The 19579-nt window shown below is 49.0% G+C and overlaps 1 protein-coding gene across 13 annotated transcripts in view; it reads left to right on the forward strand.

Annotated features, from left to right (window-relative positions):
* Positions 1-19579, forward strand: part of LOC118387150 (gephyrin-like) — a 266961-nt gene that overhangs the window by 202210 nt on the left and 45172 nt on the right. For all 13 annotated transcript variants that reach the window (XM_052524120.1, XM_052524123.1, XM_052524127.1 and 10 more), the window contains 2 exons: positions 3761-3803; positions 15460-15597. In XM_052524120.1, coding sequence (XP_052380080.1) covers positions 3761-3803; positions 15460-15597 — 181 coding nt within the window. The remainder of the gene's footprint in view (positions 1-3760; positions 3804-15459; positions 15598-19579) is intronic.

A 19579-nucleotide genomic window follows, 5' to 3' on the forward strand; every position in this document is an offset into this window, starting at 1 on the left:
CAGAGACAGACAGACAGACAGACACAGGGATACAGAAAGACAGACAGACACAGGGATACAGACAGACAGACAGACAGACAGACAATGGGATACAGACAGACAGACAGACAGACAGACAGACAGACAGACACAGGGATACAGACAGACAGACACAGGGATACAGACAGACAGACAGACACAGGAATACAGACAGACAGACAGACACAGGGATACAGACACAGACAGACAGACAGACAGACAATGGGATACAGACAGACAGACAGACAATGGGATACAGACAGACAGACAGACACAGGGATACAGACAGACAGACAGACAGACAGACAGACAGACAGACACAGGGATACAGACAGACAGACAGACAGACAGACAGACAGACACAGGGATACAGACACAGGGATACAGACAGACAGACACAGGGATACAGACAGACAGACACAGGGATACAGACAGACAGACAGACACAGGGATACAGACAGACAGACAGACACAGGGATACAGACAGACAGACAGACAGACAGACAGACAGACAGACAGACAGACAGACAGACAGACAGACAGACAGACAGACAGACAGACAGACAGACAGACAGACACAGGGATACAGACGGACAGACAGACACAGGGATACAGACAGACAGACAGACACAGGGATACAGACAGACAGACAGACACAGGTATACAGACAGACAGACAGACAGACAGACAGACAGACACAGGGATACAGACAGACAGACAGACAGACAGACAGACAGACAGACAGACACAGGGATACAGACAGACAGACAGACAGACAGACAGACAGACAGACAGACAGACAGACAGACAGACAGACAGACAGACAGACACAGGGATACAGACAGACAGACAGACAGACAGACAGACAGACAGACAGACAGACAGACAGGGATACAGACAGACAGACACAGGGATACAGACAGACAGACAGACAGACAGACAGACAGACAGACAGACAGACACAGGGATACAGACAGACAGACAGACAGACAGACAGACAGACAGACAGACAGACAGACAGACACAGGGATACAGACAGACAGACAGACAGACAGACAGACAGACAGACAGACAGACAGACACAGGGATACAGACAGACAGACAGACAGACAGACAGACAGACACAGGGATACAGACAGACAGACAGACAGACAGACAGACAGACACAGGGATACAGACAGACAGACAGACAGACAGACAGACAGACAGACAGACAGACAGACAGACAGACAGACACAGGGATACAGACAGACAGACAGACACAGGGATACAGACAGACAGACAGACAGACACAGGGATACAGACAGACAGACAGACAGACAGACAGACAGACAGACAGACAGACAGACAGACAGACACAGGGATACAGACAGACAGACAGACACAGGGATACAGACAGACAGACAGACACAGGGATACAGACGGACAGACAGACACAGGGATACAGACAGACAGACAGACAGACAGACAGACAGACAGACAGACAGACAGACAGACAGACAGAGGGATACACACAGACAGACAGACAGACACAGGGATAGAGGCTGAAAGGAATAGAGACAGACAGTCTGACAGACAGAATATAATAATTAAAACTGATCGTAACTCCCTCCCACCCCAACACACACACACACACACACACACACACACACACACACACACACACACACACACACACATATACACACATATTCTCAGAGTGTGTGAGGGTTTAGCGTACTGTACCACATCCCTCTAATCACTCCCTCTGTCTATCTCCTCTAGTCTCTATATACAGCACCAGTCAAAAGGATGGACCTACTCATTCAGGGGTTTTTCTTTATTGAGACTATTTTCTACATTGTAGAATAATGAAGACATCAAAACTATGAGATAACATTTAATCAGATAACACGTATGGAAACGTAGTAACCAAAAAGGTGTTAAACAAAATATATTTCAGGTTCTCCAAATTAGCCACCATTTCCTTTGATTGATTACAGCTTTGTACACTCTTGGCATCATGAGTGAGTAGGTGTGTCCGTTTGACTGCTACAGTAGCATTAGACAAGCGTTAGTTAAGCGTTAGCTTAGCGTTCTTATAGAATCAGATGTTTTCAGAGAAATGCATCCTTCCTGCACCACACTGTCAGTACTGCACATTTACTATTATAGCTATTTATCCTGTTAATAGATCTGTTGTTGACTTGATCCACTATATCTATCCGTTCATTTAACTCATCTATTATACCTTTGAAATGAACTCATCTATTTTAGCTCAGTTAAATGAATCCAACCTCTATCACTGTAACATACCAGGTTAGAGTGTAGGGTCTCATAACTCTTCCTCTGTCGCTTTTTGACTGTTGCGAAAACATCTCATCTTTCACACGTCAAAAGAGCAACCTGGTATTTTTTTTATCTCATACTATTTCTCTCTCGGTCTGTCTGTTTCTTTCTGTCTCTCTTTCTTCTCCCTCTCTCTTTGTCCTTCTCTCTTCTCCCTCTTTTCTCCCTCTCTCTTCTCCCTCTCTCTTTGTCCTTCTCTCTTTGTCCTTCTCTCTTTGTCCTTCTCTCTTTGTCCTTCTCTCTTTGTCCTTCTCTCTTTGTCCTTCTCTCTTCTCCCTCTCTCTTTTTTTCTCTCTTCTCCCTCTCTCTTTGTCCTTCTCTCTTCTCCCTCTCTCTTTGTCTCTTCTCTCGTTGTCCTTCTCTCTTCTCCCTCTCTCTTCTCCCTCTCTCTTCTACCTCTCTTCTCTCCTTCTCTCTCTTCTCTCTCTCTTCTCTCCTCTCCCTCCTCTCTCCTCCTCTCTCCTCCTCTCCCTCTCTTCTCTCCCTCTTCTCTCTCTCTCTTCTCCCTCTCTTCTCCCTCTTCTCTCTCTTCTCCCTCTTCTCTCTCTCTTCTCCCTCTCTCTTCTCTCCTCTCGCTCTCTTCTCTCTCTTCTCTCACTCTCTTCTCTCTCTTCTCTCCCTCTCTTCTCTCTCTTCTCTCCCTCCTCTCTTCTGTCTCTCTTCTCTCTCTTCTCTCCCTCCTCTCTTCTCTCTCTCTTCTCCCGCTTCTCTCTCTCTCTTCTCCCTCTCTTCTCCCTCTCTTCTCCCTCTTCTCTCTCTCTTCTCCCTCTTCTCTCTCTCTTCTCCCTCCTCTCTCTCTCTTCTCCCTCCTCTCTTCTCCCTCTTCTCTCCCTCTTCTCCCTCTTCTCTCTCTCTTCTCCCTCTTCTCTCTCTTCTCCCTCTCTTCTCCCTCTTCTCCCTCTCTTATCTCCTCTCCCTCCTCTCTTCTCTCCTCTCCCTCCTCTCTTCTCTCTCTCTTCTCCCTCTTCTCTCTCTCTCTTCTCTCTCTTCTCCCTCTCTCCTCTCTCTCTTCTCCCTCTCTCTTCTCTCTCGTCTCTCTCTCTCTTCTCTCTCGTCTCTCTCTCTCTTCTCTCTCTTCTCCCTCTCTCTTCTCTCTCTTCTCTCTTCTCCCCCTCTCTTCTCTCTCTCTCTTCTCTCTTCTCTCTCTTCTCTCTCTTCTCTCTCGTCTCTCTTCTCTCTCGTCTCTCTCCTCTCTCGTCTCTCGTCTCTCTCCTCTCTCTTCTCCCTCTCTCTCTCTCTTCTCCCTCTCTCTTCTCTCTCTTCTCTCTCTTCACTCTCTTCACTCTCTTCTCCCTCTCTCTTCTCTCTCTTCTCTCTTCTCTCTCGTTTCTCTCGTTTCTCTCGTTTCTCTCTCTTCTCTCTTCTCTCTTCTCTCTTCTCTCTTCTCTCTCTTCTCTCTTCTCTCTCTCTCCAGGTGCAGTCACGATGCAGCAGCAAAGAAAATATCCTGAGATCAAGTAAGTAAGTCCTCCACCACACATCTTTAAGTCCTCCACCACACGTCTTTAAGTAAGTCCTCCACCCCACGTCTTTAAGTAAGTCCTCCACCACACGTCTTTAAGTAAGTCCTCCACCACACGTCTTTAAGTCCTCCACCACACGTCTTTAAGTCCTCCACCACACGTCTTTAAGTCCTCCACCACACGTCTTTAAGTAAGTCCTCCACCCCACGTCTTTAAGTCCTCCACCACACGTCTTTAAGTAAGTCCTCCACCACACGTCTTTAAGTCCTCCACCACACGTCTTTAAGTCCTCCACCACACGTCTTTAAGTCCTCCACCACACGTCTTTAAGTAAGTCCTCCACCACACGTCTTTAAGTCCTCCACCACACGTCTTTAAGTCCTCCACCACACGTCTTTAAGTCCTCCACCACACGTCTTTAAATAAGTCCTCCACCACACGTCTTTAAGTCCTCCACCACACGTCTTTAAGTCCTCCACCACACGTCTTTAAGTAAGTCCTCCACCACACGTCTTTAAGTCCTCCACCACACGTCTTTAAGTAAGTCCTCCACCCCACGTCTTTAAGTCCTCCACCCCACGTCTTTAAGTCCTCCACCACACGTCTTTAAGTCCTCCACCACACGTCTTTAAGTCCTCCACCACACGTCTTTAAGTCCTCCACCACACGTCTTTAAGTAAGTCTCCACCACACGTCTTTAAGTCCTCCACCACACGTCTTTAAGTAAGTCCTCCACCACACGTCTTTAAATAAGTCCTCCACCACACGTCTTTAAGTAAGTCCTCCACCACACGTCTTTAAGTCCTCCACCACACGTCTTTAAGTAAGTCCTCCACCACACGTCTTTAAGTAAGTCCTCCACCACACGTCTTTAAGTCCTCCACCACACGTCTTTAAGTCCTCCACCACACGTCTTTAAGTAAGTCCTCCACCACACGTCTTTAAGTAAGTCCTCCACCACACGTCTTTAAATAAGTCCTCCACCACACGTCTTTAAATAAGTCCTCCACCACACGTCTTTAAGTAAGTCCTCCACCACACGTCTTTAAGTCCTCCACCACACGTCTTTAAGTCCTCCACCACACGTCTTTAAGTCCTCCACCACACGTCTTTAAGTAAGTCCTCCACCACACGTTTAAGTAAGTTCCACCACACACGTCTTTAAGTAAGTCCTCCACCACACGTCTTTAAGTCCTCCACCACACGTCTTTAAGTAAGTCCTCCACCACACGTCTTTAAGTAAGTCCTCCACCACACGTCTTTAAGTCCTCCACCACACGTCTTTAAGTCCTCCACCACACGTCTTTAAGTAAGTCCTCCACCACACGTCTTTAAGTAAGTCCTCCACCACACGTCTTTAAGTCTTTCCACCACACGTCTTTAAGTCCTCCACCACACGTCTTTAAGTAAGTCCTCCACCACACGTCTTTAAGTAAGTCCTCCACCACACGTCTTTAAGTAAGTCCTCCACCACACGTCTTTAAGTAAGTCCTCCACCACACGTCTTTAAGTAAGTCCTCCACCACACGTCTTTAAGTAAGTCCTCCACCACACGTCTTTAAGTAAGTTTAAGTAAGTCCTCCACCACACGTCTTTAAGTAAGTCCTCCACCACACGTCTTTAAATAAGTCCTCCACCACTTTAAGTCCTCCTCCACGTCTTTAAGTAAGTCCTCCACCACACGTCTTTAAGTAAGTCCTCCACCACACGTCTTTAAGTAAGTCCTCCACCACACGTCTTTAAGTAAGTCCTCCACCACACGTCTTTAAGTAAGTCCTCCACCACACGTCTTTAAGTAAGTCCTCCACCACACGTCTTTAAGTAAGTCCTCCACCACACGTCTTTAAGTAAGTCCTCCACCACACGTCTTTAAGTAAGTCCTCCACCACACGTCTTTAAGTAAGTCCTCCACCACACGTCTTTAAGTAAGTCCTCCACCACACGTCTTTAAGTACTCCACCACACGTCTTTAAATAAGTCCTCCACCACACGTCTTTAAGTCCTCCACCAATTTAAGTCCTCCACCACACGTCTTTAAATAAGTCCTCCACCACACGTCTTTAAGTAAGTCCTCCACCACACGTCTTTAAGTAAGTCCTCCACCACACGTCTTTAAGTAAGTCCTCCACCACACGTCTTTAAGTAAGTCCTCCACCACACGTCTTTAAGTAAGTCCTCCACCACACGTCTTTAAGTAAGTCCTCCACCACACGTCTTTAAGTAAGTCCTCCACCACACGTCTTTAAGTCCTCCACCACACGTCTTTAAGTAAGTCCTCCACCACACGTCTTTAAGTAAGTCCTCCACCACACGTCTTTAAGTAAGTCCTCCACCACACGTCTTTAAGTAAGTCCTCCACCACACGTCTTTAAGTAAGTCCTCCACCACACGTCTTTAAGTAAGTCCTCCACCACACGTCTTTAAGTAAGTCCTCCACCACACGTCTTTAAGTAAGTCCTCCACCACACGTCTTTAAGTCCTCCACCACACGTCTTTAAGTAAGTCCTCCACCACACGTCTTTAAGTAAGTCCTCCACCACACGTCTTTAAGTAAGTCCTCCACCACACGTCTTTAAATAAGTCCTCCACCACACGTCTTTAAGTAAGTCCTCCACCACACGTCTTTAAGTAAGTCCTCCACCACACGTCTTTAAGTCCTCCACCACACGTCTTTAAGTAAGTCCTCCACCACACGTCTTTAAGTAAGTCCTCCACCACACGTCTTTAAGTCCTCCACCACACGTCTTTAAATAAGTCCTCCACCACACGTCTTTAAATAAGTCCTCCACCACACGTCTTTAAGTAAGTCCTCCACCACACGTCTTTAAGTAAGTCCTCCACCACACGTCTTTTTAAATAAGTCCTCCACCAACGTCTTTAAGTCCTCCACCACACGTCTTTAAGTAAGTCCTCCACCACACGTCTTTAAATAAGTCCTCCACCACGCGTCTTTAAGTAAGTCCTCCACCACACGTCTTTAAGTAAGTCCTCCACCACGCGTCTTTAAGTAAGTCCTCCACCACACGTCTTTAAGTAAGTCCTCCACCACACGTCTTTAAGTAAGTCCTCCACCACACGTCTTTAAGTAAGTCCTCCACCACACGTCTTTAAGTAAGTCCTCCACCACACGTCTTTAAGTAAGTCCTCCACCACACGTCTTTAAGTAAGTCCTCCACCACACGTCTTTAAGTAAGTCCTCCACCACACGTCTTTAAGTCCTCCACCACACGTCTTTAAGTAAGTCCTCCACCACACGTCTTTAAGTAAGTCCTCCACCACACGTCTTTAAGTAAGTCCTCCACCACACGTCTTTAAGTCCTCCACCACACGTCTTTAAGTAAGTCCTCCACCACACGTCTTTAAGTAAGTCCTCCACCACACGTCTTTAAGTCCTCCACCACACGTCTTTAAGTAAGTCCTCCACCACACGTCTTTAAGTCCTCCACCACACGTCTTTAAGTAAGTCCTCCACCACACGTCTTTAAGTAAGTCCTCCACCACACGTCTTTAAGTAAGTCCTCCACCACCACGTCTTTAAGTAAGTCCTCCACCACACGTCTTTAAGTCCTCCACCACACGTCTTTAAGTAAGTCCTCCACCACACGTCTTTAAGTCCTCCACCCCACGTCTTTAAGTAAGTCCTCCACCACACGTCTTTAAGTAAGTCCTCCACCACACGTCTTTAAGTAAGTCCTCCACCACACGTCTTTAAGTAAGTCCTCCACCACACGTCTTTAAGTAAGTCCTCCACCACACGTCTTTAAGTAAGTCCTCCACCACACGTCTTTAAGTAAGTCCTCCACCACACGTCTTTAAGTAAGTCCTCCACCACACGTCTTTAAGTAAGTCCTCCACCACACGTCTTTAAGTAAGTCCTCCACCACACGTCTTTAAGTAAGTCCTCCACCACACGTCTTTAAGTCCTCCACCACACGTCTTTAAGTAAGTCCTCCACCACACGTCTTTAAGTAAGTCCTCCACCACACGTCTTTAAGTAAGTCCTCCACCACACGTCTTTAAGTAAGTCCTCCACCACACGTCTTTAAGTAAGTCCTCCACCACACGTCTTTACCTCCACCACGTCTTTAAGTAAGTCCTCCACCACACGTCTTTACCTCCACCACACGTCTTTAAGTAAGTCCTCCACCACACGTCTTTAAGTAAGTCCTCCACCACACGTCTTTAAGTAAGTCCTCCACCACACGTCTTTAAGTAAGTCCTCCACCACACGTCTTTAAGTAAGTCCTCCACCACACGTCTTTAAGTAAGTCCTCCACCACACGTCTTTAAGTAAGTCCTCCACCACACGTCTTTAAGTAAGTCCTCCACCACACGTCTTTAAGTAAGTCCTCCACCACACGTCTTTAAGTAAGTCCTCCACCACACGTCTTTAAGTCCTCCACCACACGTCTTTAAGTAAGTCCTCCACCACACGTCTTTAAGTAAGTCCTCCACCACACGTCTTTAAGTAAGTCCTCCACCACACGTCTTTAAGTAAGTCCTCCACCACACGTCTTTAAGTCCTCCACCACACGTCTTTAAGTAAGTCCTCCACCACACGTCTTTAAGTAAGTCCTCCACCACACGTCTTTAAGTAAGTCCTCCACCACACGTCCTCCACCACACGTTTAAGTAAGTCCTCCACCACTTTACGTCTCCTCACCACACGTCTTTAAGTAAGTCCTCCACCACACGTCTTTAAGTAAGTCCTCCACCACACGTCTTTAAGTAAGTCCTCCACCACACGTCTTTAAGTAAGTCCTCCACCACAAGTCCTCCACCACGCGTTTAAATAAGTCCTCCACCACACGTCTTTAAGTAAGTCCTCCACCACACGTCTTTAAGTCCTCCACCACACGTCTTTAAGTAAGTCCTCCACCACACGTCTTTAAGTCCTCCACCACACGTCTTTAAGTAAGTCCTCCACCACACGTCTTTAAGTAAGTCCTCCACCACACGTCTTTAAGTAAGTCCTCCACCACACGTCTTTAAGTAAGTCCTCCACCACACGTCTTTAAGTAAGTCCTCCACCACACGTCTTTAAGTAAGTCCTCCACCACGCGTCTTTAAGTAAGTCCTCCACCACGCGTCTTTAAGTAAGTCCTCCACCACACGTCTTTAAGTCCTCCACCAGTCCTCCACCACACGTCTTTAAGTAAGTCCTCCACCACACGTCTTTAAAATAAGTCCTCCACCACACGTCTTTAAGTAAGTCCTCCACCACACGTCTTTAAGTAAGTCCTCCACCACACGTCTTTAAGTCCTCCACCACACGTCTTTAAGTAAGTCCTCCACCACACGTCTTTAAGTAAGTCCTCCACCACACGTCTTTAAGTAAGTCCTCCACCACACGTCTTTAAGTAAGTCCTCCACCACACGTCTTTAAGTAAGTCCTCCACCACACGTCTTTAAGTAAGTCCTCCACCACACGTCTTTAAGTAAGTCCTCCACCACACGTCTTTAAGTCCTCCAACGTTTAAGTAAGTCCTCCACCACACGTCTTTAAGTAAGTCCTCCACCACACGTCTTTAAGTAAGTCCTCCACACGTCTTTAAGTAAGTCCTCCACCACACGTCTTTAAGTAAGTCCTCCACCACACGTCTTTTTAAGTAAGTCCTCCACCACACGTCTTTAAGTCCTCCACCACACGTCTTTAAGTAAGTCCTCCACCACACGTCTTTAAGTCCTCCACCACACGTCTTTAAGTAAGTCCTCCACCACACGTCTTTAAGTAAGTCCTCCACCACACGTCTTTAAGTAAGTCCTCCACCACACGTCTTTAAGTAAGTCCTCCACCACACGTCTTTAAGTCCTCCACCACACGTCTTTAAGTAAGTCCTCCACCACACGTCTTTAAAGTCCTCCACCACACGTCTTTAAGTAAGTCCTCCACCACACGTCTTTAAGTAAGTCCTCCACCACACGTCTTTAAATAAGTCCTCCACCACACGTCTTTAAGTAAGTCCTCCACCACACGTCTTTAAGTAAGTCCTCCACCACACGTCTTTAAGTAAGTCCTCCACCACACGTCTTTAAGTAAGTCCTCCACCACACGTCTTTAAGTAAGTCCTCCACCACACGTCTTTAAGTCCTCCACCACACGTCTTTAAGTAAGTCCTCCACCACACGTCTTTAAGTAAGTCCTCCACCACACGTCTTTAAGTAAGTCCTCCACCACACGTCTTTAAGTAAGTCCTCCACCACACGTCTTTAAGTAAGTCCTCCACCACACGTCTTTAAGTAAGTCCTCCACCACACGTCTTTAAGTAAGTCCTCCACCACACGTCTTTAAGTAAGTCCTCCACCACACGTCTTTAAGTAAGTCCTCCACCACACGTCTTTAAGTAAGTCCTCCACCACACGTCTTTAAGTAAGTCTCCACCACACGTCTTTAAGTAAGTTTAAGTAAGTCCTCCACCACACGTCTTTAAGTAAGTCCTCCACCACACGTCTTTAAGTCCTCCACCACACGTCTTTAAGTAAGTCCTCCACCACACGTCTTTAAGTAAGTCCTCCACCACACGTCTTTAAGTAAGTCCTCCACCACACGTCTTTAAGTAAGTCCTCCACCCCACGTCTTTAAGTCCTCCACCACACGTCTTTAAGTAAGTCCTCCACCACACGTCTTTAAGTCCTCCACCCCACGTCTTTATGTCCTCCACCACACGTCTTTAAGTAAGTCCTCCACCACACGTCTTTAAGTAAGTCCTCCACCACACGTCTTTAAGTAAGTCCTCCACCACACGTCTTTAAGTAAGTCCTCCACCACACGTCTTTAAGTCCTCCACCACACGTCTTTAAGTCCTCCACCAGTCTTTAAGTAAGTCTCCACCACACGTCTTTAAGTCCTCCACCACACGTCTTTAAGTAAGTCCTCCACCACACGTCTTTAAGTAAGTCCTCCACCACACGTCTTTAAGTAAGTCCTCCACCACACGTCTTTAAGTAAGTCCTCCACCACACGTCTTTAAGTAAGTCCTCCACCACCACGTCTTTAAGTAAGTCCTCCACCACACGTCTTTAAGTCCTCCACCACACGTCTTTAAGTAAGTCCTCCACCACACGTCTTTAAGTAAGTCCTCCACCACACGTCTTTAAGTACCACACGTCTTTAAGTAAGTCCTCCACCACACGTCTTTAAGTAAGTCCTCCACCACACGTCTTTAAGTAAGTCCTCCACCACACGTCTTTAAGTAAGTCCTCCACCACACGTCTTTAAGTAAGTCCTCCACCACACGTCTTTAAGTAAGTCCTCCACCACACGTTTTTAAGTCCTCCACCACACGTCTTTAAGTAAGTCCTCCACCACACGTCTTTAAGTCCTCCACCACACGTCTTTAAGTCCTCCACCACACGTCTTTAAGTCCTCCACCACACGTCTTTAAGTAAGTCCTCCACCACACGTCTTTAAGTAAGTCCTCCACCACACGTCTTTAAGTAAGTCCTCCACCACACGTCTTTAAGTAAGTCCTCCACCACACGTCTTTAAGTAAGTCCTCCACCACACGTCTTTAAGTAAGTCCTCCACCACACGTCTTTACCTCCACCACACGTCTTTAAGTCCTCCACCACACGTCTTTAAGTAAGTCCTCCACCACACGTCTTTAAGTAAGTCCTCCACCACACGTCTTTAAGTCCTCCTCCACACACGTCTTTAAGTAAGTCCTCCACCACACGTCTTTAAGTAAGTCCTCCACCACACGTCTTTAAGTACCACACGTCCTCCACCACACGTCTTTAAGTCCTCCACCACACGTCTTTAAGTAAGTCCTCCACCACACGTCTTTAAGTCCTCCACCACACGTCTTTAAGTAAGTCCTCCACCACACGTCTTTAAGTAAGTCCTCCACCACACGTCTTTAAGTAAGTCCTCCACCACACGTCTTTAAGTCCTCCACCACACGTCTTTAAGTCCTCCACCACACGTCTTTAAGTAAGTCCTCCACCACACGTCTTTAAGTCCTCCACCACACGTCTTTAAGTAAGTCCTCCACCACACGTCTTTAAGTCCTCCACCACACGTCTTTAAGTAAGTCCTCCACCACCACTTTACGTCCTTTTTAAGTAAGTCCTCCACCACACGTCTTTAAGTCCTCCACCTTTAAGTCCTCCACCACACGTCTTTAAGTAAGTCCTCCACCACACGTCTTTAAGTAAGTCCTCCACCACACGTCTTTAAGTCCTCCACCACACGTCTTTAAGTAAGTCCTCCACCACACGTCTTTAAGTAAGTCCTCCACCACACGTCTTTAAGTCCTCCACCACACGTCTTTAAGTAAGTCCTCCACCACACGTCTTTAAGTAAGTCCTCCACCACACGTCTTTAAGTCCTCCACCACACGTCTTTAAGTCCTCCACCACACGTCTTTAAGTCCTCCACCACACGTCTTTAAGTCCTCCACCACACGTCTTTAAGTAAGTCCTCCACCACACGTCTTTAAGTCCTCCACCACACGTCTTTAAGTCCTCCACCACACGTCTTTAAGTCCTCCACCACACGTCTTTAAGTAAGTCCTCCACCACACGTCTTTAAGTCCTCCACCACACGTCTTTAAGTCCTCCACCACACGTCTTTAAGTAAGTCCTCCACCACACGTCTTTAAGTAAGTCCTCCACCACACGTCTTTAAGTAAGTCCTCCACCACACGTCTTTAAGTAAGTCCTCCACCACACGTCTTTAAGTAAGTCCTCCACCACACGTCTTTAAGTAAGTCCTCCACCACACGTCTTTAAGTAAGTCCTCCACCACACGTCTTTAAGTCCTCCACCACACGTCTTTAAGTAAGTCCTCCACCACACGTCTTTAAGTAAGTCCTCCACCACACGTCTTTAAGTAAGTCCTCCACCACACGTCTTTAAGTAAGTCCTCCACCACACGTCTTTAAGTAAGTCCTCCACCACACGTCTTTAAGTTTAAGTAAGTCCTCCACCACACGTCTTTAAGTAAGTCCTCCACCACACGTCTTTAAGTAAGTCCTCCACCACACGTCTTTAAGTCCTCCACCACACGTCTTTAAGTAAGTCCTCCACCACACGTCTTTAAGTAAGTCCTCCACCACACGTCTTTACCACACGTCTTTAAGTCCTCCACCACACGTCTTTAAGTAAGTCCTCCACCACACGTCTTTAAGTAAGTCCTCCACCACACGTCTTTAAGTAAGTCCTCCACCACACGTCTTTTTAAGTAAGTCCTCCACCACACGTCTTTAAGTAAGTCCTCCACCACACGTCTTTAAGTCCTCCACCACACGTCTTTAAGTAAGTCCTCCACCACACGTCTTTAAGTCCTCCACCACACGTCTTTAAGTCCTCCACCACACGTCTTTAAGTCCTCCACCACACGTCTTTAAGTTTAAGTCCTCCACCACACGTCTTTAAGTCCTCCACACACGTCTTTAAGTCCTAAGTCCTCCACCACACGTCTTTAAGTAAGTCCTCCACCACACGTCTTTAAGTAAGTCCTCCACCACACGTCTTTAAAGTAAGTCCTCCACCACACGTCTTTAAGTCCTCCAAATAAGTCCTCCACCACACGTCTTTAAGTCCTCCACCACACGTCTTTAAGTAAGTCCTCCACCACACGTCTTTAAGTAAGTCCTCCACCACACGTCTTTAAGTCCTCCACCACACGTCTTTAAGTAAGTCCTCCACCACACGTCTTTAAGTAAGTCCTCCACCACACGTCTTTAAGTCCTCCACCACACGTCTTTAAGTAAGTCCTCCACCACACGTCTTTAAGTAAGTCCTCCACCACACGTCTTTAAGTAAGTCCTCCACCACACGTCTTTAAGTCCTCCACCACACGTCTTTAAGTAAGTCCTCCACCACACGTCTTTAAGTAAGTCTCCACCACATGTCTTTAAGTCCTCCACCACACGTCTTTTTAAGTCCTCCACCACACGTCTTTAAGTCCTCCACCACACGTCTTTAAGTCCTCCACCACACGTCTTTAAGTAAGTCCTCCACCACACGTCTTTAAGTCCTCCACCACACGTCTTTAAGTACCAGTCCTCCACCACACGTCTTTAAGTAAGTCCTCCACCACACGTCTTTAAGTCCTCCACCACACGTCTTTAAGTCCTCCACCACACGTCTTTAAGTCCTCCACCACACGTCTTTAAGTCCTCCACCACACGTCTTTAAGTAAGTCCTCCACCACACGTCTTTAAGTCCTCCACCACACGTCTTTAAGTCCTCCATCACACGTCTTTAAGTAAGTCCTCCACCACACGTCTTTAAGTAAGTCCTCCACCACACGTCTTTAAGTCCTCCACCACACGTCTTTAAGTCCTCCACCACACGTCTTTAAGTCCTCCACCACATGTCTTTAAGTCCTCCACCACACGTCTTTAAGTCCTCCACCACACGTCTTTAAGTCCTCCACCACACGTCTTTAAGTCCTCCACCACACGTCTTTAAGTAAGTCCTCCACCACACGTCTTTAAGTCCTCCACCACACGTCTTTAAGTAAGTCCTCCACCACACGTCTTTAAGTAAGTCCTCCACCACACGTCTTTAAGTCCTCCACCACACGTCTTTAAGTAAGTCCTCCACCACACGTCTTTAAGTAAGTCCTCCACCACACGTCTTTAAGTCCTCCACCACACGTCTTTAAGTAAGTCCTCCACCACACGTCTTTAAGTAAGTCCTCCACCACACGTCTTTAAGTCCTCCACCACACGTCTTTAAGTAAGTCCTCCACCACACGTCTTTAAGTCCTCCACCACACGTCTTTAAGTAAGTCCTCCACCACACGTCTTTAAGTAAGTCCTCCACCACACGTCTTTAAGTCCTCCACCACACGTCTTTAAGTAAGTCCTCCACCACACGTCTTTAAGTAAGTCCTCCACCACACGTCTTTAAGTCCTCCACCACACGTCTTTAAGTAAGTCCTCCACCCCACGTCTTTAAGTCCTCCACCCCACGTCTTTAAGTCCTCCACCACACGTCTTTAAGTAAGTCCTCCACCACACGTCTTTAAGTAAGTCCTCCACCACACGTCTTTAAGTAAGTCCTCCACCACACGTCTTTAAGTAAGTCCTCCACCACACGTCTTTAAGAGGCGGATTAAAGCATCCCTTGTAGAACGACAACCGTGTGTGTGTGATGTTGTGCCAGGGCCTGAGTGAGGCTCATGTTAACTCATTTGAAATATGCTATGGAAGCATACGTTTAAAAGAGAGGAATTGGGTCAAGAAGCTTCTTTCTCTTCTCTGTGCTGCAAGGCAGAGGGAAAGCAGGGGAGAGAGATTGCACATTAGTTACACCTCACCTTGCTCTTCCGCTTACCTTTGCTGTTATTAGAACAACATGTTATGTTATTAGAACAACATCTCTCTCTCTCTCTCTCTCTCTCTCTCTCTCTCTCTCTCTCTCTCTCTCTCTCTCTCTCTCTCTCTCTCTCTCTCTCCTTCTCCTTCTCTCTCTCTCTCCTTCTCTCTCTTCTCTCTCCTTCTCTCTCCTTCTCTCTCTCGCTCTCTCTCTCCTTCTCTGTCTCTCTCTCTCCTTCTCTCTCTCCTTCTCTCTCTCTCTCTCTCTCTCTCTCTCTCTTCTCCTTCTCTCTCTCTCCTTCTCGCTCTCTCTCCTTCTCTCTCCTTCTCGCTCTCGCTCTCTCTCTCCTTCTCTCTCTCTGACTGTCCTGTCCCATCAGGTCACAGTGCGGTGGACATCACCAAGGTGGCCCGGAGACACCGCATGTCACCTTTCCCCCTTACATCCATGGACAAGGCCTTCATCACTGTCCTGGAGATGACCGCTGTGCTGGGGACTGAGATCATCAACTACAGAGGTAGGGAGCGGCACACACACACACACACACACACACACACACACACACACACACACACACACATATACACACACGCACACATATACATACACACATATACATATACACACCCACACACATTTAAATACACACACATATACATACACACATATACATATACACCTCAGCGATACACTCTAAGAGATAAAGGTGCTATCTAGAACCTTAAACGGATCTTCGACTGTCCCCATAGGAGAACCCTTTGAAGAAAGCCTTTTGGTTCCAGGTAGAACCCTTTTGGTTCCAGTGAGAACCCTTTTGGTTCCACTGAGAACCCTTTTGGTTCCAGGAGAACACTGTACAAACACACACTGTACACACAAGTACAGAGGTGAGATCAACTATATACAGTAACACATATGTCACACATAAATATACAGTGGTCTGTATTGTAGTGGTCAGACTGCAGGAGATTACTGTTTATCACCTTACTGAACACTTCAACTACAGATGTGTGAGACAACGAGAGACAGAGAGAAAGTGTGTGTGTGTGTTTCTGCATGTGTGTGTGTGCATGCGTGTATGTGTCTGTCTTCCTTGGCACTAGCCTTAGGGCTGCCTTGGCACTAGCCTTAGGGCTGCCTTGGCACTAGCCTCGGGGCCTCCTTGGCACTAGCCTCGGGGCCTCCTTGGCACTAGCCTCGGGGCCTCCTTGGCACTAGCCTCGGGGCCTCCTTGGCACTAGCCTCGGGGCCTCCTTGGCACTAGCCTCGGGGCCTCCTTGGCACTAGCCTCGGGGCCTCCTTGGCACTAGCCTCGGGGCCTCCTTGGCACTAGTCTTGGGGCTTCCTTGGCACTAGCCTCGGGGCTTCCTTGGCACTAGCCTCGGGGCTTCCTTGGCACTATCCTTAGGGCTGCCTTGGCACTAGCCTTGGGGCTTCCTTGGTACTAGCCTCGGGGCTGCCTTGGCACTAGCCTTAGGGCTGCCTTGGCACTAGCCTTAGGGCTTCCTTGGCACTAGCCTTGGGGCTTCCTTGGCACTAGCCTTAGGGCTGCCTTGGCACTAGCCTTGGGGCTTCCTTGGCACTAGCCTCGGGGCTTGGCCAGGGGGAGGTCTTGGACAGGGCCAGGGGGAGGTCTTGGACAGGGCCAGGGGGAGGTCTTGGACAGGGCCAGGGGGAGGTCTTGGACAGGGCCAGGGGGAGGTCTTGGACAGGGCCAGTGGGAGGTCTTGGACAGGGCCAGTGGGAGGTCTTGGACAGGGCCAGTGGGGGGTCTTGGGAAGGGCCAGTGGGAGGTGTTGGACAGGGCCAGGGGAAGGTCTTGGACAGGGCCAGGGGGAGGTCTTGGACAGGGCCAGGGGGAGGTCTTGGACAGGGCCAGGGGAGGTCTTGGACAGGGCCAGGGGGAGGTCTTGGACAGGGCCAGGGGAAGGTCTTGGACAGGGCCAGGGGAAGGTCTTGGACAGGGCCAGGGGAAGGTCTTGGACAGGGCCAGGGGAAGGTCTTGGACAGGGCCAGGGGAAGGTCTTGGACAGGGCCAGGGGAAGGTCTTGGACAGGGCCAGTGGGAGGTCTTGGACAGGGCCAGGGGAAGGTCTTGGACAGGGCCAGGGGAAGGTCTTGGACAGGGCCAGGGGAAGGTCTTGGACAGGGCCAGGGGGAGGTCTTGGACAGGGCCAGGTCTTGGACAGGGCCAGGTCTTGGACAGGGCCAGGTCTTGGACAGGGCCAGGTCTTGGACAGGGCCAGGGGGAGGTCTTGGATAGGGGGAGGTCATGGACAGGGCCAGGGGGAGGGCTTGACAGGGCCAGGGGGAGGGCTTGGACAGGGCCAGGGGAAGATCTTGGACAGGGCCAGGGGGAGGTCTTGGACAGGGCCAGGGGGAGGTCTTGGACAGGGCCAGGGGAAGGTCTTGGACAGGGCCAGGGGAAGGTCTTGGACAGGGCCAGGGGGAGGTCTTGGACAGGGCCAGGGGAAGGTCTTGGACAGGGCCAGGGGAAGGTCTTGGACAGGGCCAGTGGGAGGTCTTGGACAGGGCCAGGGGAAGGTCTTGGACAGGGCCAGGGGAAGGTCTTGGACAGGGCCAGGGGAAGGTCTTGGACAGGGCCAGGGGAAGGTCTTGGACAGGGCCAGGGGGAGGTCTTGGACAGGGCCAGGTCTTGGACAGGGCCAGGTCTTGGACAGGGCCAGGGGGAGGTCTTGGATAGGGGGAGGTCATGGACAGGGCCAGGGGGAGGGCTTGGACAGGGCCAGGGGGAGGGCTTGGACAGGGCCAGGGGGAGGGCTTGGACAGGAGGAGGTATTGGACAGGGCCAGGGGAGGGCTTGGACAGGGGGTGAGCTTGGACAGGGCCAGCAGGAGGGCTTGGACAGGGCCAGGGGGAGGGCTTGGACAGGGCCAGGGGGAGGGCTTGGACAGGGCCAGGGAGAGGGCTTGAACACACTCCTGATTCAGCTCTCTCTCAGTCATAACTAATAGAACAGTCATGGTGGCCTCTCTATGTGTCTTCTATTTTCACCCTGTACAGTGATGCCATTTTGTTTTGAGAGAGTCTGTTTCATGATTGGGTGTGAGAATGGAAGGGTGGAGGGGTGGAGGTGTGGGATGAAATATTTAGATAAGAAACAGATGGAGGACAGGTGTGTGTGTGTGTGTGTGTGTGTGTGTGTGTGTGTGTGTGTGTGTGTGTGTGTGTGTGTGTGTGTGTGTGTGTGTGTGTGTGTGTGTGTGTGTGTGTGTGTGTGTGTGTGTGTGTGTGTGTGTGTGTGTGTGTGTGTGTGTGTGTGTGTGTGTGAATCACACCCTCACACCCTATTTATAGACTATTAGCAGCTCATGGTATTTTAGTGCAGTGCTTTCTTCTTCCGCCCACTCTCTCTTTCTGTGTCTTTCTCTCTGTCGATCATTCTCTCTTCAGTCTATTTTCCTCTCTGCAGTCTAACCGGCAGTTTTTTATGGTTCTTATACAGATATTTCCAACATTTCTACTTTTAGATTGTTACATGTGGGGAATTGTGCGCAAGGGACAAGAGAGAGTACGCAGGTGTGTGTGTGTGCGCTGTTCTGGTCAGGTGGTGAGTCACAGAGATCCTGATGAGAGGTGTCACTCTCTCACTAACACACACACCTCCGGCACATGTCTCTCTATCTACATCTGAACCAGATGCTCTCCTTCCCTCCCTCCCTCTCTCCCTCCCCCATCTCTCTCTCTCTCTCTCTCTCTCGTACATCTCCCGCTCGCTCTCTCTCTCCTCCCTCTCTCCCTCCCTCTCCCACTCCTCCCTCTCTCCCTCCCTCTCCATCTCTCCAACATCCCTCTCACACCTGACTCTCTCTCCTTCTCTCCCTTCCCCTCTCTCCCTCTCTTCATCCCTCCCTCCTTCTCCCTCCCTCTCTATGGCTCTCTCTCTCTCTCCCTCTCGTAAATCTCTCTCCCTCTCTCTCCCTCTCATACATCTCTCTCTCTCTCTCCCACCCTCTCTCTCTCCCTCTCTCTCTCTCCCTCTCGTACATCTCTCTCCCTCCCTCTCTCTCTCTCTCTCTCTCTCTCCCCCTCTCGTACATCTCTCCCACCCTCTCCCTCTCTCCCTCCCTCTCTCTTCCTCTCTCTCCCACCCTCTCTTTCTCTCCCTCTCTCTCTCTCCCTCTCTCTCTCATCTCTCTCCCTCCCTCTCTCCCATCTCTCTCCCTCCCTCTCTCTCTCTCTCTCTCTCTCTCTCTCTCTCTCTCTCTCTCTCTCTCTCTCTCTCGTACATCTCTCTCTCTCGTACATCTCTCTCTCTCGTACATCTCTCTCTCTCGTACATATCTCTCGTACATCTCTCTCCCTCCCTCACCCTCTCTTGTACATCTCCTTCTCTCGCTCTCTCTCCCTGCTCTTCCTCGCTCTACGTTCTCCTTCTACCTTTCTCTCTTTCAATTCCTCTTTCTCTACCTCTACTCTCGCTCTCTTTCTCTCTCTACCTCTACTATTTTCCTCTCTCTCTCCCTCCTCTTCCTCTCT

Source organism: Oncorhynchus keta, chromosome 8 (genome assembly GCF_023373465.1).
Source record: "Oncorhynchus keta strain PuntledgeMale-10-30-2019 chromosome 8, Oket_V2, whole genome shotgun sequence".
Taxonomy (NCBI): domain Eukaryota; kingdom Metazoa; phylum Chordata; class Actinopteri; order Salmoniformes; family Salmonidae; genus Oncorhynchus; species Oncorhynchus keta.